The following is a 25,122-nucleotide window of genomic DNA, read 5'->3' as shown; positions in this document are numbered from 1 at the left end:
TAGCATGAATAACTTTTATAAATACCTTGCACTTCAGCCTTATCGATTCTCTGCGCCGTATCTTGCTATGAAAATCACTAACACTGTGCAAGAATGCATTTTCTTTGTCTGTCGTACCAGAAAATGAAGATTTTACAGACAATGATTTTCTCAGTTTCTTTATCGTAGGCGCCATTAATATACAAATATTACACACGCACAAATGAATGTAAATAATTGAACTAAAACTCAAATATGTAATTACAGCTGAAATAAGATGCTAACAAGAAATAAATCAACTAACTTAATAAAAAGTCATAACTCATAAAACCAAATGGTAAAAGATTAAAGAACATTAACGAGACAACGAAATACGGATAATATATATTTTTGAATAATAACAAAAACGTTAAAAAAAATGATAATGAAGATAACTTGTGTCAATAGCAAACGTACCCAGTGTAGCCAACATTTCTCAATTTTTCTTCTTTTTGAAAACTAAAACTTTATTATTAAAATACATTGCTATAACTGGTGTATATTGTTATTTTTCAAAGTGCAATATAATGCGTATTGTTCATTAATAATGTCCATAAGCAAATAATGTATTATGCAAAAAACATGCCTATAGTTTATTCAAAATTACCTACAGTATTGTATATTGTACAATAAATTCAGAACGCAATAAATGGTAAATACTGTACTAGCGGCCTCTGTTAAGTTATAATTGACTTACAGTTTGTTTTTTATCAATAATAGATAGCGCTAGATCATTTACATATTTTTAAAAAATTATTTGTTATGTAAAAAGGTACCTATTAAAATGAAAAACAACTGTTAATATGGTTAAATATCTCAATTCTCCTTAAATTATGAATAGTTTTAACGTTATTACTTATTTTTTATGTAAATTATACAATCCATTGTATATTTGTTATTTTAACATTATAATAAATATAATATTATTACCGCCATTAAAATTTTAAAACGCCACCAACGCCTGGCTAAATTAGAAAACATCAAAAACTAAATAATAAGCTTAAAATTCAATAAACCAATTATCTACATACAATTCATTTGTTTTGTACATCTATTCTACATATTTAATATTATTTATATTATGACGAACAGAAAATGACATAATTTTGTATGGTATAATGGTATTTCCTCCTCGTTTAATATTCGGAAGAACAGCAAATCAGGCTTGAAGGATACTTACCTATATCTACTGGTTTTCGATATTACATTATATTGTTATTGACAATCCGTAACAATAGATAGATTTTTAGTTATGATGTATGTGCTCTAGATGATCTCAATTCTTGCGTAACAGCCTTCAAAGAACAATGATCAGCTTTTGTTAAAGAATACACAGCTCTCGCGTGCGGTGTATACCTATCTTTTTTTAACAAAACAACATAAACAGGTTATACTTACGGCCTTAACATAATTTTCTTTCGAAAAAAAGCCAACCAACAAATGGACAGTTATAATTTTATAAGAACAATACAAAGTCTAATAAAATAGTAAGCAAAGTGCCAGTTGAAAACGACTCAATCCCCTATTCAATGCAGTTAATATCATCAAATTTCATTTATTATTATCTCTTTGTACCATCGAAAATTGCGAGTGATCACAATCAGAGGAAAGAGAATTTCAATTAAATGTTTTCTTTTCTTTTGGAATTAAATATTTGGCTAGACAATAGACGGCAGAGGGGAAGTTCTAATTATCGTGATTTTATTTTTCTGAAATTGAATGAGACGTAACAATCTTAAATTTCCTGTCATTTAACCCTTTTTCTAATCCTAACCTTTAATCTTAGATTTAAAAATCGGGTCTGTAAAATGTATACTTTCTTGCTTAAACGTGTCCTGCGTTACTATAGTGTTGTTCGTTGTGCTTAATTTTCAAAAATAGTACAAGCGATCATTCCAAATGGCCATGGCCAAGGTCCATGCAAGGGACTATTTTCCAGAAGAATTTTGGTTTAAATGTAATAACTATTAAGTGGGAACTATAATAAGTTATGGCGAGTCACACCTTTCATCAAACATAATTGATAATATGATGTAAAGTGTACTGTAAAAAAAAATATACATTTTTAAAGAACACTGTACAAATATTATGTAATGATACGTTTTGATTACTAATAAAGTTAATAATATATTGTTATAAAAGGAGACGAGATAAAAATTAATTTACCAAAAACAATCTGGGAGGATGAAGTGTGTACTGTAATCGAACAAAGAAAAAGTATAATATTACAATAGATTGTATAATAAATATAATAATGTAATAGATAATTTAGTTCTAAGTAAAATTCGTTTTTTTAAAACACCGGCCTTTTTATGTGCTTACAGATAGGCTATTCGGTGCATTCAATATATTGTGTAATTATAATTAGATATTTAGGTATATTATGAACGACAACCCCCTACAAGTACCTATTACCTGTAAGTACCTATATATAAGTACCTACACTATTGTTTTACCTATAATAAAAAAAAAAACTTAGTAGTTGGTCTAAATTATAATTAAGTATCTTTTGTCAATTTAAATGTAATCAGATTTTAAATCCATTTATGTTTGTTTGTTTTTCACTACGGGAGTCTAGTCGAGATTATAAAAACCATAGATTCTTCTCTTATTAAGTACCGCCGTTTAAACAAGTTGCTTATGAGTCACCTGGGAATATAAGATACTTTTACAAGCACAAATCGACCAAGTAAAACAGCAAAAATCAAGTAAAAAAAACTGTTAACCGGACATCTTTTGTCTGGGTTATAGGTATAGTAAATTTGTATTAAAAAAAATACTATCCACTTTTGGCAGAATAAATGACAGCGCGTCTCCAGCTACCTGTATAGAGTGATTCATTGTTCATGTTAAAGATAAGAAATTCATTTTCTCTTAAAATAATTGCAATTTTGTAGTTTTTAAAAACAGTTTTGGGTAATTACTTTTTAAGTTGTTAAAGTTTAAAATGTATACTAGAGTAACAGTGGAGTGGAGTATATTGTTAGTCCCGTGCGTTACTCTATCGTACTTTACCTCTCGTGTTAAATTTTAAACCACAGTAACTTCAAAAGTAATTATCCAAACCTGGTTATCGACCAGTCTAAATATACAGCAAACTATTCTCGATGTAAAAAGTTAATTTGATTACGTTACCATCTATTTTTTTAATTTAGAGCTCTGAAAAATACTAAAATATTGAAATATTTAGTAATTTTATATTAATGATAAATATTATATGTATACATTGTATACATTAACGACAAAAATGTCTCGAAAATCTTGAACTACAAAATGTAAATAAAAGTAAGTGTCTTGCATTAAATTGATCACCCTGTATGTATAATTACAACATCAAATTCTATTATTATGAGCTCCCATACAATATTTTATTGTAGACAAACTAGAATAAATCCTACGTTTAAGGCCAACGATGTCGGTTTGTTTTTTGCTCACAATCGACTGTAAACGCTGACAATACACATAATATATTATCAATAATACGTTTTTGATCTTAACAATGGCACGCATTTTACCCTGGAGCCGATATTGCCGGATAGAGGGGACACCGGAAAAACCTCGCCCCCCTATGAGTAGTACCACCACAATACAATATGCAAAAACTATCTGCCCAAGTCCTACCTATAAAAGAGAGCGGTCATCGCACACTCCGGACACAGCCAACTATTACAGTGTAAACAATCCGCGGTGTGGTCAATTTATTTAAACAGGACCGTACAGTTTTATCGATATCACACTATGGCGTTAAAGGTAAGTACTTAATTTAATTATTATTTAAAACAAAACCGCATTTGTTCATAAATAGTGATTGCTTCGAGAATTACTCAATTATACAGAGCCAATCAGCAATCGTTAGAGCAACAGCTACTCGTTTACTTATTATAGATATTAGTAGAGGACACGAGGATTTGTTAGATTTGCATACATTTAAAATTTTGGTTTATGTATAAGTCTGTTAACATTTCAACGATTAAGTTATTTTTTATTTTCTTCGACTTCTAAGCAAAAGGAGAGTATACATTTTAAATACTGATAGTTTTGATTTGACATTGATTTATTCAATTTTAGCTTTGAGACGAACCGTAAGAACGATTTAGTATAGTATTGAAATTGAATGTGTAGACTCGAACAATTAAACATTTTCGGATCTATACGTTGTCATTAGTTATCTGGCGTTTCGGATCTATTTGCCTTTTTTTTCTAGAAAAACAGTTAGAGTTATAGTTCAAGTAAAAGTATTTAAAAAGTTATGTAAAATATTGTTTATATTTTACTACTTAGGTATAATAACTTCATTGAAATCTTTCGTATGTAAATAATATACATTTATAAACAAAATAATTCAAGTTATGATCATAGATGCCATCATGGTTCGCCATTCTAATTTTATGTCGGTTCCTAAATTCTTAATTTAACTATAGTTTCCATGTAAAATTAAGTTTTAAATCATTGATAAGATTTGCGGATTTTAAGCGTAAAGTAGGAATAGGAAGACTTATAGTCGTTCTCTAAAACTGCTGTGTTACATCTATCAATTTTCATCACAAATGTTATGCTCCAAAATCTCAATAATATTTATATTTTACTTTTTTTTAATAATATAAAATGTTCATTACAGGTCCTTGTCTGCTTTGTCGCGTTAGTGGTCACTGCAACTGCCGATTATGTGGCGCCGTACGCTGCACCTTACCAATATGGTGCAAGCTATCACCCGTATGGGAATCCGTACGCGGGCGCCGTAGCGTCCACGTCCACCAATATCGTCAGATCGCCCGGCAATCTCGGTCATGTGGCCGCTTTTCACAAGACGGTGGAAACGCCGTTCTCGTCCGTCCACAAAGCCGACGTTCGCGTCACCAACGACATCCCGTACCATCACGCGCCAGGCTACCAACCGTACGCGGTAGCCGCGACCGTGCCGTTTGTGCCGCATCCGTACCCGGCACCGTTGAAAGCGTACGCGGCCGCGCCGTATGCGCCCAACGCGTATGCGGACCCTCACGCATACGCCCCGGTACCTCATGCTTTTGCCGCCGCGCCTCACGCCTATGCTCCCGGGCCTCATGGCTATGGCGCGGCACCGCACGCAGTGGCCCACACCAGTTATTCCGGGCCATACGGTGTCCATTACTCTTATTAACAATTTGAAAACAACTGCTTATAAAGCCATTATAAATGTAATTTAATTATTTATTACCTATTTATAATTTATTATTATTTGGAACATAATTATAATAATAATAACTACAATGTGATCTATTAATGCAGTATTTTTATTTAATCCTTTCACACTATACATTGTACAATTTAAATTATGTTAATTTATAATATCTAGTACGCTATTGAATGAGCTATCAATAAAAACTTCTTATACCAATGTATAATTATACTTGTTTTATCTTTAATAAATCCTGTTTGGCTTGATGTATTTAAATATATTTAATTATATAGAATAAATCAATCAAAATATTACTTACAAAAAATGTGTACAGTTCTTAATAAGTATTGACTAACATATGATATTAAAGTTTATTACAACCAAAATGTAACTTTTATAGTTCAATAATAATAAATCACAGTTACATACTTATGAATATAACCAAGTAAATTACGAACCACGTTTCTAAAATTATATAAAGCAAACTGGTGTTATTTATGAGTATAATATTTAGATTAAGGTCATTAGGTTAAGCATCCGAATATACATAAAACTGTATAAGTATTTTTGGTACACATCAGATTTTTAATCGTTGTCTTCATAATCATGTTTTATTGCACAATACATAATGGACAAAGACACTTAACACTTTGAAGAATGTTTACAATTGAAGTATGTAAAAATTATACTTAAAATAATTAAAAGTTATAATCAAGTAATAGAATCTACTCTAATTTTAAATCTATAATTAAAAAAAAATAATAAAATGGATACACAGACATAAATATTATTCCCAAAACATTTGGGCTTTTTGCGTCTATGGGCAATGGTTAATCAGACTTGTGTTTGCCGGTTTCTGACGTTTTTCAGCAAAATTTGATGTCATGTTTTAAGATGGGTCATAATAAAAGGGGTTTTTTGGGGTGAGGGGAGGGTTACGTAATAATTAGAGAAGAGCATTTAAAAAAAAACCTCCAAGATAAATTGTAAGGCTGTTTAAAATTAAACCCACCGATAGCTTTTTTGTTAGAACTGCTGCCGAGACAACCGAAGAAATATCAAATTGACTAATTCCTTTGACTTGAAAATGCGGTTTCCTAGTCAGTGTATTATGGATATGTCTTATGGCTAGGGGTCTTTCTGGAAATTTGTCCATTTGGATTATGGAGGAAGAATTTGGAGGGATTGTGGAGAGATTATGGAGTAGGACTATAGAAGGATTATGTTATGAAAATAACAGTTGCAAGATATATATGAATATAAGGATAGTCAAATGAATTTGTTAGGTAGGCACTTTCTTACTTGCGTACCACGGAAATTGATTTATGAGAAATGTTGAATATTGATAAATATTGCCAGTAAATCGATTAATGCCAGATATTATAAAACTACTAAAAAACGGTTGGCCAGAACATATAGTTAAGACTATACTATCATCATATGTATTATATGTATCTGCATGAAGTGTGGATGATTTTAACGTATTTTTCTAAACTTATTTAACGTTTGTCGAACAAAAAAATATGAAAACTTTTGAAAATATAGGTACGCACATGGCCTTATTATCTTCCTATAGACAATCTGCAACCATATACCTAATATATATCTCTATATATATATTGTTCTGTTTTATTTTTTATATCAAGTATTAAGAGGGCGTCGCACCGCCCATTTTTAAGGAGTAATGTAGAGGCAATTTTTTACAAAATATTAATTTGAAGGTTAAACTGTGATGTGTAATTATTAGTTCAATAACTAGGACACTATTTTGTTAGTTAATTTATTTTTCGGACTATCACAGCATCCTTGAAAGCGATTTAAAAATGTTTTTTCATCTCTACTTGTTTAAGCAGATTGAAAATAACTCGCTTAATTTTGGATTTGGAGTAAAAGCACCCATTATAAAATTAAAAGAAAACAATATTTCGGAGGGCAAGACGGTGCAATTTTTTCATTATTCCAAGTATAACGCTCAATACATAGTTTAGAAATAACGACTATTTTAACATTTTTAAATGACTGTAACTTTTTAAAAAATTAATTTTTTTAAAAAACGCACCGTCTTGCCCTCCGGAATATTGTTTTCTTTTAATTTTATAATGGGTGCTTTTACTCTAAAACCAAAATTAAGCGAGTTATTTTCACTCTTAAAGGTTAAAATAATATGTTTATTATGCTTAAAATGCCTAAAGGGTAATGACAATACATTTGAAATTACATGATTATGTTACTTCTAACCAGTGCTAAGTATGCCATATCCAGCTGTGTTTGTTAATAAGAACAAGAATAATATTACTTGAATAATAATTATAACACTAGACGTATTATATGTATATAATATATATATATATTAAAAAGTGAAACTGTGAAGGTTAGTTATTTTAGTAAATATTTTTGACCGGTTTTCTTAAATTTAATAATACCCAAAGCGCTCATCGTGACTCTTCGAGTTTTATATTATATTGTTACACACACTCATTGTTGGTATACTTAACCCTGCGTATTGTTTGTATAAGGTAAAACGCCAGTATCTCATTATAATATAGAAGTCAAATATGGATTAATTAAACAAAGAAACGCTTAACGCCTTAACCTTTTAACTGTAATATGTCGCATTGTTTTTTTTTATTTTGAAAGTTATTTAGTTATTATAAATAAAAAAACCTTTGTCTTTGTAGGTTTAGGGACAAGCGAGAAGAAGTAATGTAAAAAACGGTTTCTTCTTCGATATCCTATTCTAAAAATAGAAAGGCGTGGAATCACATAGGGAATTAAACCACAATTTATCTTGATCATAATGCTCTTTAAGTATCTGTTCATAAAATTATAGATTATATATTTCATATTATGCGTAAGTCTTGTTGTATCTAAAACGTTTATTTACCTGTACGGAATTACACTTTTAATTAATTACATTCTTAAATACAGTTTTATTTAATTTAAAATAGTTTTTGGTCATCATTGTACCGTTTAGTAATTAGTTCGTATTTGGATAGCCAATAATTGGCTTGTACAATCGTTAAAAATGATTTCAAAAATAGCGTGATTTGAGACAATGTCTGTTTTACAACGTAAAATTATTATTATTATTATATTAAATCTAAGCGACGATAGCTGGCTGTTCCGACTTTGGGCACGCTAAATGGACTTTTTGATTTTCCACCCGTGGGTCCGCTGATTAACAGATGCACGCGGCAGATTACACAGCTAATATACATGCCATTGTTACAACAAATAGTAACACAATAGGCGAATGAATGCCGAATAGCTGAGCAACGATTAACCGATGCAAACGCAAAAGACCATTTGGTTGACCCCAGATGTCAACACGTCAATGTCAAGTTCGTCGGTCAGTACCCTCGTGGCAAAGCCGGCTGCGAATTTCAACACACTTGACATTTTTTCATTTCCCGTACTTATCATAAACACCCACGCACTTGTCGGAAAATTAATTAATTGGTCGAGATTGAAATCATTTGTCATTCGCTTATGCTACGGTTGTACGAGGAGTCCGTTTGTAATCGATAACATCCACACGGAGCCCTCCGATTGTGTTAAGCTAAGAAAAAATAAGTATAAACTGTGCACGCGAAGGCCAGAGAATTAGGCAAGTATCAAGACTTCAAGGATGAAACATTGCCCTAAACCAACCAAAAAGTTACCAAGAGTTCTTCAAAAGATGTCTTCGGAAAACGTTATTTTCAAGTCTCTCACAGCTCTCGGAGGATGACGCCAAATATATTATTAATTCAAGATGAAAGTTTAGCAAAATAAAAAAAAATTAACTACTTGTAGAGTAAAGAGCTACTTGAGTAGGTGGTATTATCCCAAAAACCTAGACCTAAGGGGTTCCATCGGAGGGACTCATAACTGAGAAATCCAACCAAAAACTTCCTACCTTAGTTAATATAACCAGCGCTTGGAAGTTGAAGAATTTATAGATTTGTTTTGGTAAATCTTAGCACATTCCAGCTAAGATACAAATTTATTTCACACTCCCCTGATGTCGTAAAAATTGTTTTCCTCTAAATTTTGCAAACGTACAGGCATTTTTTCTGGCAATTTTTTTTTTGTTTCATATTTTCCTATACTTGGATGCTATTTATTGCGCAAATTTTAGTGTATTTTAAAGTATTTTAAAGTATATATTAAAGCGCTAAAGAGTATTATTTATTTATGTTAGTGCCATAACGAAATTCCTGTGACGTCTTAGAAAAGTAACCATTGTTGGAAAATTAATAACTTTTAAACCACTCATTAAAAATACTAAAAAGTAAAAACGGGGCGACGATAGTGAACGATAGGGCTGACCCGGGTCGGCTTGTAATGGACAGGCGAAGGAGAACATAAATCTGTCCAACAGTACTACCCGAGTTTTTTCTTTTATCCTTCTCAAACATATAATTCAATACATTTAATACTCGACCCAATGCGATATGCGATTAAACCTTAGGAGGTGTCCTACGGCTCCGGTCCACACCTAACACTCGAACGTGTTTTCTTTGTCGTGAGAGCAATTAAAAACGCATAAACATTTTTTTTCTTATCGCTGGAATCGGATATGAAATAATTAGCCACCTAGATAAATCTTTAAGAAAAAAAAAACAATAATAATAATAAAAACCATTAATCATCGACGGTTTATTTCCTCAAAACTAAGGCATGACCATTAATCGCAATGTTGGTGTGTGCCCTCCTACTCAGGTTCAACAACCGTCTCGAAACGCGACGACGATGACTGCGGTTTACACTTTACATCATTGTCGATACACCTAATTCATTGTTTAGTAATAATTATAATGATAATAATAATAACAACGACGACGACGATAATGACAATGATGATCGAGAAAAAAACCGTTGTAAACGTACCGATGGATCTTATATAAACTCCGGTACGATCTATATTCTCACACAGTCAGTATTCGCCAACAACTCTAGCAGTGTGTTCACACGACGGCACCATGATGGTACAAGTGAGTTAAACATAACGTTGTACATATTTTTTAAACCGTTTATGAATTTCATAACTTTCCAACAACTGTTCAAATATTTTTTTTGGAAATAATTAGTCCCCACGACCTGATTAGTCGAACTGTCAAGTCGATAGGGTGAGTGATATGACTGCAACTGGACGGTGCACTCGAAATTGTACCCGGGAAAAAATGTTTTTTTTAAATCATCTAAATAACCATTGGTAACGCGTATAACATGAAGACGTGGTCAAAGCCATGACTATGACCATGGACATTATGATTTGCTCCGTCAAATTTCAGTTAACCTCACTTCACAGTTCACCTTATTCATCCACAAGTTAGATTAGGGTTTTATTGTATTGTAGTTTTAATTAACTTTAATTTGTAAACACTAGTGATAATAAATTATATTATTTTTATATCACCTTAAAACAAACAAAATGTGCGTAAGCCTCATTTTATTCTTTGAATATTGTCACGATTAAACGATATCGACTAGAGTTAAAAATTGACGATTTTTTTATTTTTTATTTAACAATATTGCATTTAAAATAATTGTCTCTATTATTGTGTACCGTTTACTATTTATTTATCCCACGCGATATTGTACCTGGTCCAAACTGCAAATATCACTTCTTTAAAATAAAATAAACAATTGCGGATTTGAGAAGTTCAATTATAAAATATATTTGGTGATTTTTTTTTATTTAACGAAAGTTGTTGCACGATGATTATGAACTATTTTTTTTTTAATGTTTTTTTTTTTTTTATATAGATCTTTTCGATTTTGCTAGTGATTACTTCAGGCGTTCTTAGTAGCGTCACGCAACAAGTTTTGTCCAGTACTCAACCGGGACAGACATTACAAATTCAACCCAACGTGAGAAAATACAACAAACACACTTCCACCGAAAGTACGTATGCCGCGAACAAGGAAAAGAAATGTGTGTAATTTGTTCCAAGTAAAACGCAACACTTAAATATAATATTATTTTTTTGTAAAATAACACTTGAAAAACTAAAAACTAAAAGCCTTCTTCTTCGCCATAGTATTGTTTTTCTCGATTAGACGGGGTTATGATGATCTTTATCAACTAATGACTTAATAAAAAATTGCCTGCCGCATATATCTACTCTATTTTACATTTTTAAACCAAAAAAAATACGGTATATACAAATAATTAGTCAATATAGTGATATGTTTTTACTCTTGAGCCGATTAAAATTATATATAATGGGTACTTGGGATGGAATCACAAAGATTTTATTTCTGCGGGAAAAAATAAATTTTCAGCCATTTAAAAATCGTACAGCTATTCATTTTAGGTAAAATTCATGAACAGGTATGTGCCTAAATTAAAAGTATTTGTTAAACATATAATTAACAAAAAAAAAAAGTCAAAACTGAATGAGAAAGATAAGAAAATTCGATTTTTTCCTATTTCTGTTGTATTCAATTTTTAACACAACTTAAAAAATAATAGCACCTTTCGTTTATTTGTAAATTCGGATGTTTAATGATCCGTACATAGCTTTTAAATAGAATAAGAGTGTAGCTGTGGTTCGGTTTTAAAATTTAATAATACAATTATTTTCGGCTGAGGTTACTCAAAAACTGAAAACTTTTTAACAACGTAGTAAGAAGCCATTAAACCATCTGTTTACTAACAAAGCAAATAAGCATGTTCATTTAAATTTAATATTTATTTTCAACTTTTATAACTCAATCAGGTTTTTGACAATTTTTGTGTTAGCCAAGCGAAGCTCTTACGTAGTTAGATGTTTGGTTATGTAGACAAGCTTTAAATCTTTAATTTTATTCTTCGGTTAATATGCGCTAAAACTGCTTAGTTTTTTTTAGAAAAAAGCACCTCCCGAGTTAATACTTTCAACCCTTTTTTTATGGTTCAAAAATGGCATATTTTGCAGGTTCTACTGGCACGCGAAAAGACAAACCGGAAACGTCGGACAGCCAGGACTACGTGCCTGTGGGATCAGCTCCGGGATACCCATACCCGTACCCGTACTCTCCATACGCGTACCCAGCCTTGAACCCCAACGGCCTGGTTCTACCGCCCGCCGGTAATCCGTACCGCTTCCAATACCCGTACGAACCGCAGTACCCGGTTGACGCACCGCCGCCGTACTACGCGCCGTATCCGGCACCAGCTTACTACCATCCGTCGCCGTATCCGCCGCAGCCTCTGTACGATCAACCCAGCGTGATTGACGCTTACCGTTCTCCGTTCTTGGGGTACCCGTCAGCCGAACAGTCTCAGCTGTTCAGACAGCCTGTGCCACCACCACTGCCGTATTACTATCCGTCACATCCACACGTCCGAGCCCATTCGTACAACAGGCCCACTGCAGTACCCCAACAACGCGATGCTACCGAACAATACGAGCAACCCCAGCAGAGTACGTCATACGAAAACAATCAACAGCAGCAGCAGCAGCAGCAGTTTCATTACTGAAATCGTGGAACGTGTAAAACAGATTGTTCACTATTTTGCGCTTATGCGAAGTAAAAGCAAAACAAGCAATAGTTATTATGTTTGAACTGTTGAAAAACCTTATTAGACATTTCCAATTTTTTATTGATTAAAACTATATTTATTCCGTAGAAGATGTTTAAAATTCAACATGATATACATTACTACGAGTATTATTATTATGGAGTACTATTTAATTTGCCAAATCAAATATATATTATTTAGATTAGATTGTAAAATGTATGTAATATTAGATGCTTATGCGTTATTTTTCTAAGATAATCTAGATAACGTAACCTAAATATACAATTATTTGTTGAACTTAGTGATTATTATTATTATTTTTTTTTTTACCAATTGGTAATAAATAAAGTTTACCGAATAATTTGAAATTAACAAATAAAACAAATTCCACAGTTGCATACGATTTCTTATCTTTTTAATTTATTCAAAAATTTAGCTTCGATGAGAAACTAAGAAAGTATTTTCTAAAAACGATTAAATTAAATAGTAAGATAGGTTATACAATTAGCTTTTGTGTACTGTCTTTAAGTTTTAAATGGGTATACTGTGCACTGTTATTAAATTACCGCAACTAATAACTATAATTGAGAACTCAATTTTCAAGTTGCACATTTTTTTAACACGGCAACCCCAAAAATCAAATGAGGTACATTACTATATTATATAGGAACAATTTTATACTTCTTATTGTCTATAAAATATGAATCTCTCCAATCCTACCATGCAATTTCTTAACAAATATTCAACATTTTTTAATTAAAAATTTGTTGAACCCTCAAGTTGGCATCAAATTTAAACAGTTATATGTTATTATGTATAATATGAATAATGATGTGGCCATAAGTCATAACTGCATTAATATTATAATTTTTAACAACCTTAAATTAAAGTTAGTGATGAGATACAGATAATTTTGTCATAAATAATATGTATGAATTTCTTTCCTTAACTATATATGAAGCCTGAGAAGCATTAATCCGCGCAAAGCTGTTTTGATGGCAAACAAATTGTATTTTATCCTATAGAAATAACTGTGATAGTCTGACACAAAACATGGCAATCAGCAGAGTATCCTCAATACTGTATTAATTCGTATACATCATAGTTTAAACTCTAAATTAAGATTTTTCGAAAAATTGCCTATACTTTACTCCTTAGAAATGGCCGGTGTGGCGATTATCACTTATCAATATAGTTCCTGGTGTCTGCTGTCTTATCAGCTATCTTTTTTATTCTTCCAAAGGTTTCGTTTGGACTCTGATAAGAAATTAAAACAGATGTTTAGTAATGCCTCATTTTACAATCAGGGGTTCGGTTTGTTAATGGAAATTGGAATGAAATTAAAATAACCAGTGTGAGCTAAGTCAGTCTAGTATTTCTTCATAAAGTTTCCGTATTAAAGTCAAAAAATATTTTGGGATCTCCAACATTAAATAGGTAATATTATAATACCGTAATCTATTTATTTCTAATGTAATGGAATTATGATTTGTTGTATTTTGTTTTGTCGCTTAATATAACATTATTCCTTTGAAGGTCAATTTGCTAAAAAAGTCTAGACTGCGATTTTTGTAGATGTGTTTTACCGTTAATTGTTAAACCATTATTATTAAGTTTAATATCATTCTTTGGATGGCATAAAATGTGATTTCCGCATTAAACTTGGATGTATAATTTATCGCAGTGGTGAATTGTAGTAAGCGATAACGTAAATAATAGTCAACAATATGATGCAACAATAACTTTTTCTGTTTTGAAAACGAATTCAACCTTTTCAAACCAAATGCAATATCTTTCAATGTTGACCTCAATTTACTTACTAGGTTTATAATAATGGAAAAAAGGAAAACTATTAGCCTTATAATTTTTGTTAAATCAAATAGTAGTGTGTGTATACATTTCAAAGTTCTTATAGGTACTAAAAACTATTTAAAAACCAAAAACAAGCTAAACAATAAGTTAGTTAACTTTAAAAGTTTTAATTTGAAAAAATAAAATAGAAATACTATTATTTAACAATTTGGTCATTTAGTCCATTAATTTAGTAAGGATTTGTAATAAATTTGTATTCATTTACAGACGTCAATCATGTCTGCCGGAGCCGTTTGTCAAAAATTATCAAGACCGCCGATGCGCGGTATTTTTGAAAAAAGAACCAAAATACATCTTGTTGTCAGTGTCGGGTTATCAATTTTAGCCGGTCTTGCATACAAGTATACAATTGGTGAACCACGCAAGAAGAAATATGCAGAATTTTACAAGTATTAAATACTTACATTAAAAAATTGTTTTTTATTAATATTAACTAATATTAAACATATGATATTATCGTAGGACTTATGATGCCGACAAAGACTTCGAGAGGATGAGAAAACTAGGACTGTTCTCTTCGTGTCCAGCCGACGACGACGATTAGATTCACCTATGCTACACTCGATTAGTTTGCCAGTTTACTCGTTAACCTCAGGGAAAAAACGATAATTACAATTACTCTTATCTATTGAAATATGTATTTTTTTTTCTCGTATTTCAATTTAATGATATTTTTGTTATTGAATTTTAATGTAATGTAATGTAATGTCCTAGGCAGTTATACATTCGAGTATTATAAAATGTGAACTTGCATATTTTGTTCTTGTTACATTATGCAATATATAAAAATCTTCTAACGAGAAAATTAAAAAAACCAAATTTTCAAATTTATTTAGGTTTTAGATAGCCAATTATAATATTGTTTTTTTTTCTTTATTGTGGAAGGGTTGAAAATACGTTAAGCTTTGTAAGGCCTTAGTGATAGTTTGGTTTGATTGATTCATTAGCGTTGCTTGTGTAAAATTATTTTTTTGGATTATTGATGTTCATTTATCGCTATTGCAGAATAATTGATTTGCATGTAAAATATGAACACTGGTTGTGCATAATTTAAAAATAATATGGAAGTACTCTGTAGTCGCTATTCGTTGGGTCCTTTTTTTTTTTATCACCAAGGGAAGGGTCGTTTTTCGAACCGGGTACAGGTGTGACAACCCAATGATCGTCGGGGTGCATGTGATTGTCCCGGGTAGTACACTTTCCGAGGGTGAAAAGTATGTCGTTAAAGTACGTGGACTTTCACCGTTGTCATTTTTATTTAGAATGACTATTTTGAAAATGTACATTTATGTAACGTTGAATAACCGTTTGAAGCTCATCATAATAATTCTAAATATTGAATATTATATTGTTTTTCTCTCGACCGCTACGGCAAAATATTGCGTATAGTCTACCCAGCTAACAGTGTGGCCAACGTGTCACCGACGATGATGTGCCGCGGATAGCGATTATCACGATGGACGAAAAATGAAAATGTCTTACGGGTAAGACGTCGCGGCGGCCAACAGAAGACGGCGAAGATTTTGAAAAGTCGCAAGTCGGTGTCCCGCCTCCCGGAGACGACGACGGACGGCCAAACGGTCGGCGGTCGCGTGCGCCGGGGAAATTTAGCGCGGCGTCGCGTTGGTCGCACTGCGACGGCCAGTGATGTGCATTGCAAATGGCCGCTCTTGTTATTGTTCCGTAGTCCCGTAGCGTTTCGCGATTTAACACGATAATAAAACCCCCGAGTTACGAAAGCCCGTTGTCGCCCTTACGGTTGCTCAGTGCGAAAGCGCGGTCGTATACGTTTTCGCGGATTGTGTTCGCGCGTCTTGTGTCTCGTTTCCGGAAAACGAATGTTTACGTGATCGTAGCGGCGTTTCACCCGTGTAGTGTATATGTGTGTGCGCGACAGAGCCAGCGACCGACCGACCGTGTGTATGTGCGTGTGTGTACGTAAATAAGTGTCGGATGTTGACCGTCCGTTGGATTACACGGCCAGGACTATGTACGTAACCCGGGTAAGGTGGACGTCATTGTTCCCATTGGGGAAAGCTCAGGGTTTTTTAACGTCGGCACCGACGGCCGCGGCCGCCGCGCCGTATACGGGCGTTTGGTCCCTTGTCTTAACGTCGTGTCGGTGGGTGTACCTCCACTCCCCGCGCGCGCACAAAATGGTGGTCGGGATCCCCTCGACGCTTTTTGGAAATCGGTTCGGCGGGTTCGGGTTTTCCAATTTTGCCTATAATTCTTCCCGAACCCTACGACGAAAAACCCAAGCCCGACGTAAACATGGCTCTCCCCCGGCCCCCTCTTCCCCGTTTGGTCGTGTGTCACAAGTACAGCGGCGATCGGATATCCTCTGGTCAGTTTTTCTTAAATCTTTTTTTTTATATCTGACACGACAATATCCTTTTACCAAAAGACAAAAGTCGCGATTCAAGATTGTCAATAATGTACTTTTCAATAGTAGGTATACAGTCTGGGATTAAAAATAAACAAGCTGGATCGTTGATGGTGTTTTCAAAATATCTATGCTGCATATTTCATTGACCAGTTTAAACAACTATCGAGGACATATTTGTATTATAATCTATTTCACTCTTAAAGCTTGCACCCAGCGAAAAAGAAACTAGTTATCATCGATTGCCTTTATTATTTTTTAAATACCGGCTATCTACACTTATGCTGAGTATCGATTAAACCGTTAGACGTTTAGGTAGTACCTCGTTGTTTTAGTGGTAAATTCCAAGACACAAGACAAAGTACTTTGTGACTTCTTGGAGATTATTAGGTAGATTGTAATTTAATACCAATAATTAATCAATATCATGTATTATTATCTGTACTCCTGTTTGTTTTTGTTTCAATTAATTTGGCTTTAAATGAACATATTGTTGTGGCATATTGTATAGTTGTAGTTTTCTTCGTTTAACCTCATTAAACAATTTGATTCTGAATTTAATGTTAACTTTATCTACTAATTAGATGCCTAATTATAAGTTTAAACAAATTTTAAATGGAATCTTTCTGATTATAGTTAAACCTGCACAAAATGATTAAAAAACAAAATTATATCAATGTTTAGAGACAATAAAATACCACGAATATATTTACACAAGAATATAAAATGTTGAGGGAAATTTAATAAAAGTAAACTATATCCAACACAATCTTTGTGTTGACTATTATTATAAAGTTATAAAAATGTCCACAATATACTTTTTTTTTAAATTTTCAATAGCTTCATAGGCTACTATTTCTAGGTAAAATACATTATATAGTAAAACTTTTTCTACTTCTATGCCTCGTCCCATAAAATATGGGCCAGCCAGCTTAATCCTCCTCCACAAATCTCTATCTTTCATTGTTTCTCTATTCATTGCACAGATCTATAATAAATGTATGGACTAATAATTAACTGGAAGTGTGAAAACTCATTTTTCCAACAAATAAGTGTACTTACAAAAATAGTTTATGCAAAGGTAAAACAAATAATTTACCTAAATATAATTGTCTTAACGGTTAATTTGTGAATATTTTTAGCTAATATAGTCATTTAAATATTTTTTTCTCTCTATTTTAATCTCTCATCAACAAAATTATTTTACCTAACAAGTTCTATCAATTTTAACTGTTAAATAAATATTGGCTGGCCTTGATCGTAATAAAATTATGATTGTTAGCCTCAAAGTGAAGACAAATTCAACTCAATAAATTATGACACCAATCTAGTTTTATCATTATTATATAATAATTTAGAACCATTATTATTTGGAAAATAATTGAAATTATTAATGAAAATAAATGATATGAATAAGCATTGTATTTTTATTTGCTGTACAGGTCAATTTATTATTGTTTGCTATTGTCTTTTTTATTATTAATAATTTGTTATTTTAACATGTATGTTTGTTTTGATTTTTAGGTTAAACAAGTAGCTGGTTTTAAACCAGATTTGTAAGAGCATGGAAGGTCTGATTATGGTAAGTTTAAACATACTTATAATGATCTAATAATTACAAATATTTATTGTATAATTATTATTATCCTAGTGAAATGGCCGCAAACAGCGATGGTACTACCGAGCTGGTCACAACCATTGTCACGTGTGAAGGGGATCTGAATGATCCAGAATTTAATAATAAGTTTGATACGATTGTTAATGATCTAAACAAACTGCTTTTTCAAGGTAATTTTGATATCTGAAGTAAATTATAATATTATATAAATTTTATAAAACAAATTTAGTTAATTTTTTCTTTTTTTTATTAGGAACCATACGAGCACCTGTAGATTATTTTAATAAACCCATAGCATGCAATGTAGACTAGACATGAATGGTACTTACAACAATTAAATTATTTTTAATTTTTTTAACGCTTTCTTTACCTTGTACCCGTTATTTAATATTATTTTTATATATTTATAAATTTTTTAGGTTCGGCCGAAGAGAAAGGGATTTATGTGAACAAACTTGAGCCATGGAATTCTGTGAAGGTGACTATCACAGTGCCGCGGGAAGCCGCTATAAAGCTTCAACAGCTGGCACAACAAGGAGATGCCACCCTTTCCAGACTCGGAATTTTATCCGTTCAAGTCGAAGGCGATCAGGTTTGTTATTAATATTATATTATGTATAAGTTGATAAAGCTTGCATAACTTGTTTGTAATTGGCAATGTAAATTTTAGATGATTTCCTTGCGACTCGGAGGCAATCGCTTTGGCGGGGAAGGTACAGAGCTTGTGTTACGGACATCAGCTGGTCCTTCAAATATCAACAACCAGCCGAGTTCCTCTACAGACGAAAGTGCTGCAGTGAATTCATTGATCAAAGCCATGGCATCAGCAACATCCCCTGCGCTGCAGACACCGTCTCCTCAACCACCTACGCCTCAGTTCAAAAGTCCCAATGTAGTAGCAGTCGATTCCACTCCATTGCCTCCGATTCCTCCCCCTACGCCCTCTACAGCAGAACCATCCCCAAGACCCCACATATGGCCGTTCGTAAGCATGAACCAAGCTGCTCAGACCATACACAACCGAGAGTCAATGCATACTGCACCGCCGCCTCCACCACCATATCCAGGATCTCAAAACGGAGTGTATAAAACGCAAAGGCCGCCAGTGGATGCCACAAATGCGTCCATGCACTCAAGTCCATTGTTGGTTAATTTGTTGCAAAATGAAGGAGCGGCAAAAATGCCACCGCCGCCTATGGACAAGCATAAGAAACCTCCAAATGTGGTTAAAACTTCAGAGGGCTTTTCAGGCTCTGAGTTTACCCAATCCGCGTTTGCAAATGTAGCCGCGGACAAACAAGTCATCCAGAGGCTACAAAAACTGCCTGATTCAGTTACCAACAGTGCTCAGAATCGAGTAGATTCAATTGGATCTCCTAACGGGCCAACCGCTAGGTTGGTCAAACACAATGTGCCTTCCCAAGAGCTTTCACAAACCTCCAAGATTGTCAGCCCGACGCCAAATGTACAAACTTCTTTTGCCGTTAAACAGACATTTTTGTCGGGCTCAGCTATGACCCAAAACCGTCTTCAAACTGTTTCCCAAAATGTCACAATTGCTACCAATCAGCTGAAACTCAATCAAGGTTATATCAATCAGATTAGGCAAGGGTCTAATCAACTCATGGTCAAGCCTAACAGTGTTGCCCAACAACACCAGTTTAACCAATCTCAAATTAGACTACAAACACAGTACAGCCCAGCTGCATTACAAAAACCAATGCAAACCAACGCCATACATCAACAAAGGACCGATTTATCATGTACTCAAATGGCTAATACAAGTAGTAGTCTTGATAATAACGCTTCGGCACAGAAAAAAGTTCAATCTGCCACCAGTCAAAATCTGTCCCAAAGTAGCATAACTTCTAATAATTCATTCCACCCTGTGCCTAATAGCAATCAGTTATCAAATGTTTCTCAACCTCCTAATACATATAATAATGAAATTCTTAAACAAAATTTTAATAATCATATACAGGGTAGTAATAATAATCAGGCGCAAAACGTCACTGTAAATAAAAAACCTGATCCGCCACCAACTAGTGAAAATCAATTGTTACAGAGGTTAACCTCGAGTTCACAACCAACCGATAATACGTCACAAGACTTTCAAAAGAGTGTGGTAACTAGTCAACCGGCAAAATCACCATCGTTAACTTCTTCCGGTAAACAACGACAGTTTCTTATAAATCCGTTGACTGGAGATATGGAACCCATGTCGAGTGATAGTAGTTCTGAAAGTGATACGGAAGAAAAAGTTAAGAACATACCTATAGCTGATGACAATTTTTATAATTTCTCATCTCCAGTCACGAATGATCGATCAAACTCTGTTTTTTCCGATGACGAAGATACTGGTTCTCCTACGTCTCGTCGTAACGATACCACAACAGATCAATCAGACTCGGAAGCTACTGTTAAATCAACAAACAGTGAAGCGTCTTCTCGTCATCGCTCCAGTCCCTTACCTGCTCCAGCTGAAAAAATCAAGTTAAGACTAAAATTGAGTGAAAAGAAAGAACCTTATAAAGTAGATGTTTCGTTTGGAAACTCTCCATTATGCAAAGTAGATAAAAGGCACTTTGGAACTCCGTCTGCATCGCTACCGTGTTCTTCTGCTGAAGAACTTCGAGTTCCTCCTCTTCACATTTCTTTGAGGGGAAGAAACGCGGCAGTTGTTGTAGGATCACGGAAGGAAAAGAAATGGAAAGACTTGGACGACGAAGGGAAAAAATCTACAGGGTGTAAAGTCAAATCCACCATAAATCATTTAAAAACAAAAAGTTCAAATCAAGACCTTCTAAAAATGTGTTCAAAACAAATAAAACTGGAAAATATTGAAGAGGACGAGTCTTCTAGAGTCAAACTAAAAAGAGTTGATGAAAGCGATGAACCTGTATCTTCATCGGCCGACTCAAACGAACCCATGAGTAATAGTTACAACCCTGTTTTACCTCCCGGTAGGATATATCCCACCGAGGCTGAAGTCGCCTCTATATTGCGTTCCATGCCGAGTGATAAACACAATAAAATGAGTTTAAGTTTTAACAAAGTGAAAAAACGGGATTCGAAAAAGAAATGTTTACCTCGGGAAAGAACGGGATCCATAGACGGCCCTAATTTACACAGAATTGTAGAAAGGTCCCACTCCAAAACGAAAATTAACAAAAGTAGTACGGTGTCGCTGTACAAAAATGTGGTAAAATCATCAGCTGCTAAAGAAGCGAGAATGATGGCAGCAGCGACTTATGGCAATAGGAACAACTTTCATGACAAACAACGGGCTTTGAACAACGGACTCGATGCTGTGACACAACCTGGTGGATCGCAATCGACAATTAATCAAAGGAGGGCGAGCGTAGACATACCTTTTACAGGTAACATAAATTTAGTCATTTAAAGTAATATTATATTTTAGTGACTGAATATGTTTGTTTAGGTGCACATACGTTGACTACTTCAATGACAAAAATCAGCCGACCGTTAGGTGTCCACTCTCCTGATACGTATCTGCCGGCTAATCATTTTTCTAACCACCTTCTACCCGGACAAAAAACGCAAGTAACCAATGCGTTTCACAAAGATATGAATAAAAAATCTTTGACCGTGGTTAGTCGAAAGGTCAATAATTCGAAAAGCAAAGATAGTAGGAATTCAAAATTGGAAAGTGGAGTAAAAAGAAAAGAATTTCAATTGACTGCAAAACGTAGCGAACATTTCGTTCAAACATCAAACTGTGTGACTGTTGGATGTGTTCAGGTAGAAAAATGTGAAGAACATCTATCGTTGCCAATTACTGACATTGATGTGTCTGAAAAAAATGTAAAACAACGATTACTAGAAGACCCTTTACCGCAAGTACGAAATGCTATGAGGATTGAAGCTCCTACTATCGAAGATGTAAAGTGTGAACGAATTCAAATTGAACCGAAAAATATGAATGGTGGCGAGAGTCCAGCGGGTCACGGGAACACTCAAGGTGAAGATTCGGGTATTGAATCGATGGATGCTCTGTCCGAAAAGAGTCCCAATCAAAGCGAGAGTCCTTGTCGTAAAGATGACCAATCAACTGGTCAAAAACCGGCCATTGTTTCAAAGCAAGAAGAAATAAAACTGCCAGTAGCATCTGTAGATCAACATACCGTGACGGATTCGCCCGACTTATGTGATGTACAGCCATTTCGAGTGACTCCTGCGTTGTACACTTATTCGAACCCTGAAAAGATTCTACATGAAAATTCACCTCCAGTTTCTCCCAAAATAGATATCGAAGATATTCTAAACCCGGCCGAATCGCAAATTGTAACCTCTGAAACCGAAAGCGGTTTATCTTCGCTCAAGTTAAAAAAGAGGAAACGAATGGATTCCGAAGACAGTAAGACTGATGGTGAAGCGCCTGTGATCAAGAAGCCACGTATGTATTAAAATAGTTTTATTCATTTGTGTTGTCGATCATTTGATTAAATTGTGAATTTTTTTTATTTTTAAGATATTGAAGATGACATAATTGGCAAATCTGACATGACAAATTTAAATGATATTCAAGACAATAAATCTTTGCTAGAACAACTTCTAATAGATATACCAGCTGATTCAGATGCTTCTAAGAAATCACCCATCGTTTCTACTAGGAGCACGCGTTCTCATAGGTATTGTGTAACATTATTGTCACAAAAATCGTAAGAACTGGTTTTTAATTATATGTTTTTGTGTTAGAACAAACGCTCGAGTGTCTGTACCAGTTACACCAGGAAGCCAACCGTCTCAACCCAGTTTGCCATCACCTACTCGCCGTTCCAATCGCAACACGCATCCACCGAACCGAACGTGTGGTGGAAAGTCTTGTGATAGGTCTGTGCCTAGTAAAACTATTGAAAAAAAGGAGAAGACGCCAGTTTCGACACCAACTAAACTTGAGAAAACTCCCTTAAAACCGCAATCGGCTGCTGTTACAATAAATACTAGAGCGGCTAGTGCTTCTAAACAAACTGTTTCTACTATGTCTCCTCTGTTGGAGACTGTTAACGCTGATGGTGAGAAACAAACGACTAGGCGCAAAACTCGAAGCACTTTGCCTAATAGTAAGTAAGAAAATCGTTATATCTATGTTAAGATGAGATTTTAAATTAACATGTAAAAATTGTTTATGTAAAACGTAATGTGTTACATTTTTTTATTTAATAAGAATTACATTTTTTTTACTTTAATGTAAGACAGTATTGTCTATTTATTAATAAATTATTTTGTCTAACATTATTTTGTTACTCGTTTTAAAGCGGACACAGAGAATGCAGCGAGACGCCGACGAACATCACGTGACGGCAAATGACATACACAACCGGTGCCGACGCCGACGACACATAATACTGCGTCATCTCCGGCCATCGCCGTCGGACCCGGGTAATTTTATAATAACAATTTTTTTGATATTTTTTCATATTTATCATTTTGTCCCCTTGTTAGTTATTCTTAATGTAGGAATTCTTACGAAGTTTAAGCTTACAATTAGATATACATTATTACCATTTTATATTTTTTTCCAAATAGATAAAAATTTATACTCTATAGGAGGAGGACATAATTGGAAATGCTCGTCATTCAATTTCCTCTTGATATAATTTATTATTTTTATCCAATTACATTTTCTCCCCCTTTTTTATTATTATTATTAACTTTATTTATAATAAATAATTGTTATTTTTATCATTGCTGTATTTTCTTATTATTTTAATATTTTTATTAAAAGAAAAACTGTTGGTTGTTGCCTTATGTATATTTTTATTAGAGTTCAAAAATAAATAACATAATTGAATTAATTTTAATTTACTATTTGCATAAAATATATTTATCTTTTTTTTTTTTTTACATCAATGTTTCTTGTTATGTAAATATTAACTGTAAATTAATGTTGGACATTTGTTGCGTTTTCGAAAATAATAAAATTTATTAAAAAAAAAACAATTATATTATATAATAATAATAATAACTTATACATTTTTTAGTTTACACTAGATTTTTGTAAAATGTGTCATAGGCGTCTTGTGCATTTTGTTGTCCCTTAAACATTTTATGTAAATAGTTTCATGATGTAAACCTAAGTAAAACATTCTTGTAAAATTTAAGTAAACCTTGTTACTCATTTTTTTTTTATGGGTGAAAATAATGTGTTTCTTCTTGAGCTTTATTATTATTATTATATATTATTATTATTATTATATTATTATTATTATGATTATTATTATTATTTTATTATTATTATTATTATTATTTTATTTTTTCTTTTATATAAGACCTGATCGTTGTTTACGATTAGTGACAATAAAATTTTAATCTAAACAATCTTAACCGTAAAAAAAAGTAAGTGCAATAATTTTCGTGTGTGTAAATAATATACTTTTTATAGTGATAATTATTATAATGTTTAGCAACACATTTATATTATTAAAAATTAATTTCGTTGAATTTCTTTTTTCTGTCATTGGTGCATTATCACATTTACACTTTTTGGCAGCTTAAATAAATTATTAATATATTTTGGAAGTACTTTTTCATAATTATTTATTACATTTTTAAAT

General features: G+C 33.2%; 4 protein-coding genes across 7 annotated transcripts in view; 3 read left to right on the top strand and 1 right to left on the bottom strand.

Moving 5' to 3' along the window:
- Positions 1-327, bottom strand: part of LOC126847320 (rhotekin-2-like) — a 42,942-nt gene extending 42,615 nt beyond the window's left edge. The window contains exon 1 of the mRNA XM_050587449.1: positions 26-327. Within this exon, the coding sequence (XP_050443406.1) occupies positions 26-175 (150 nt within the window). The 5' untranslated portion in view covers positions 176-327. The remainder of the gene's footprint in view (positions 1-25) is intronic.
- Positions 328-3,665: 3,338 nt separating this feature from the next.
- On the top strand, positions 3,666-5,365 carry LOC126843525 (cuticle protein 67-like). Its single transcript, XM_050581111.1, has 2 exons — positions 3,666-3,768; positions 4,637-5,365. The coding sequence occupies exons 1-2, from the start codon at positions 3,757-3,759 to the stop codon at positions 5,156-5,158; spliced, it is 534 nt and encodes a 177-aa protein (XP_050437068.1). The 5' UTR covers positions 3,666-3,756; the 3' UTR covers positions 5,159-5,365.
- Positions 5,366-10,042: 4,677 nt separating this feature from the next.
- On the top strand, positions 10,043-12,921 carry LOC126844381 (uncharacterized). 2 transcript variants are annotated; one of them, XM_050582538.1, is made up of 3 exons: positions 10,043-10,152; positions 10,928-11,096; positions 12,082-12,921. In XM_050582538.1, exons 1-3 carry the CDS (start codon positions 10,141-10,143, stop codon positions 12,624-12,626), a joined length of 726 nt encoding a protein of 241 aa, XP_050438495.1. In that variant the 5' UTR covers positions 10,043-10,140; the 3' UTR covers positions 12,627-12,921. The 2 variants fall into 2 exon arrangements, with proteins under 2 accessions (XP_050438495.1, XP_050438504.1); XM_050582547.1 differs by having other exon boundaries at positions 10,928-11,066; positions 12,082-12,916.
- A 3,264-nt stretch (positions 12,922-16,185) lies between these two features.
- On the top strand, positions 16,186-24,355 carry LOC126838531 (uncharacterized). Of its 3 annotated transcripts, none has more exons than XM_050573048.1 (9): positions 16,186-16,543; positions 18,451-18,508; positions 18,578-18,714; positions 18,964-19,136; positions 19,215-21,924; positions 21,987-22,961; positions 23,037-23,196; positions 23,264-23,632; positions 23,824-24,355. In XM_050573048.1, exons 3-9 carry the CDS (start codon positions 18,582-18,584, stop codon positions 23,864-23,866), a joined length of 4,563 nt encoding a protein of 1,520 aa, XP_050429005.1. In that variant the 5' UTR covers positions 16,186-16,543; positions 18,451-18,508; positions 18,578-18,581; the 3' UTR covers positions 23,867-24,355. The 3 variants fall into 3 exon arrangements, with proteins under 3 accessions (XP_050429005.1, XP_050428998.1, XP_050428990.1); XM_050573041.1 differs by having other exon boundaries at positions 16,187-16,530; positions 23,264-23,628; positions 23,824-24,354; XM_050573033.1 differs by having other exon boundaries at positions 16,187-16,543; positions 23,264-23,628; positions 23,824-24,354.
- The last annotated feature ends 767 nt before the right edge of the window (positions 24,356-25,122 follow it).

Source organism: Adelges cooleyi, unplaced genomic scaffold (genome assembly GCF_023614345.1).
Source record: "Adelges cooleyi isolate 19-005CV unplaced genomic scaffold, UGA_ACOO_1.1 ACOO_flye_CR_arks_rails_tigmint_CR_PRNA_108, whole genome shotgun sequence".
Taxonomy (NCBI): Eukaryota; Metazoa; Arthropoda; class Insecta; order Hemiptera; family Adelgidae; genus Adelges; species Adelges cooleyi.
This window is presented reverse-complemented; position numbering and strand designations above follow the sequence as displayed.

Bases quoted from the DNA above. Each gene is read 5' to 3' on its own strand.
- LOC126844381 (XM_050582538.1), top strand. The intron at 11,097-12,081 runs GTGTGTAATTTG...CATATTTTGCAG, and splicing joins CGCGAACAAGGAAAAGAAAT to GTTCTACTGGCACGCGAAAA.
- LOC126838531 (XM_050573041.1), top strand. From the start codon at position 18,582: ATGGCCGCAAACAGCGATGGTACTACCGAGCTGGTCACAACCATTGTC. The intron at 21,925-21,986 runs GTAACATAAATT...ATGTTTGTTTAG, and splicing joins CGTAGACATACCTTTTACAG to GTGCACATACGTTGACTACT. The intron at 22,962-23,036 runs GTATGTATTAAA...TTTATTTTTAAG, and splicing joins GCCTGTGATCAAGAAGCCAC to ATATTGAAGATGACATAATT.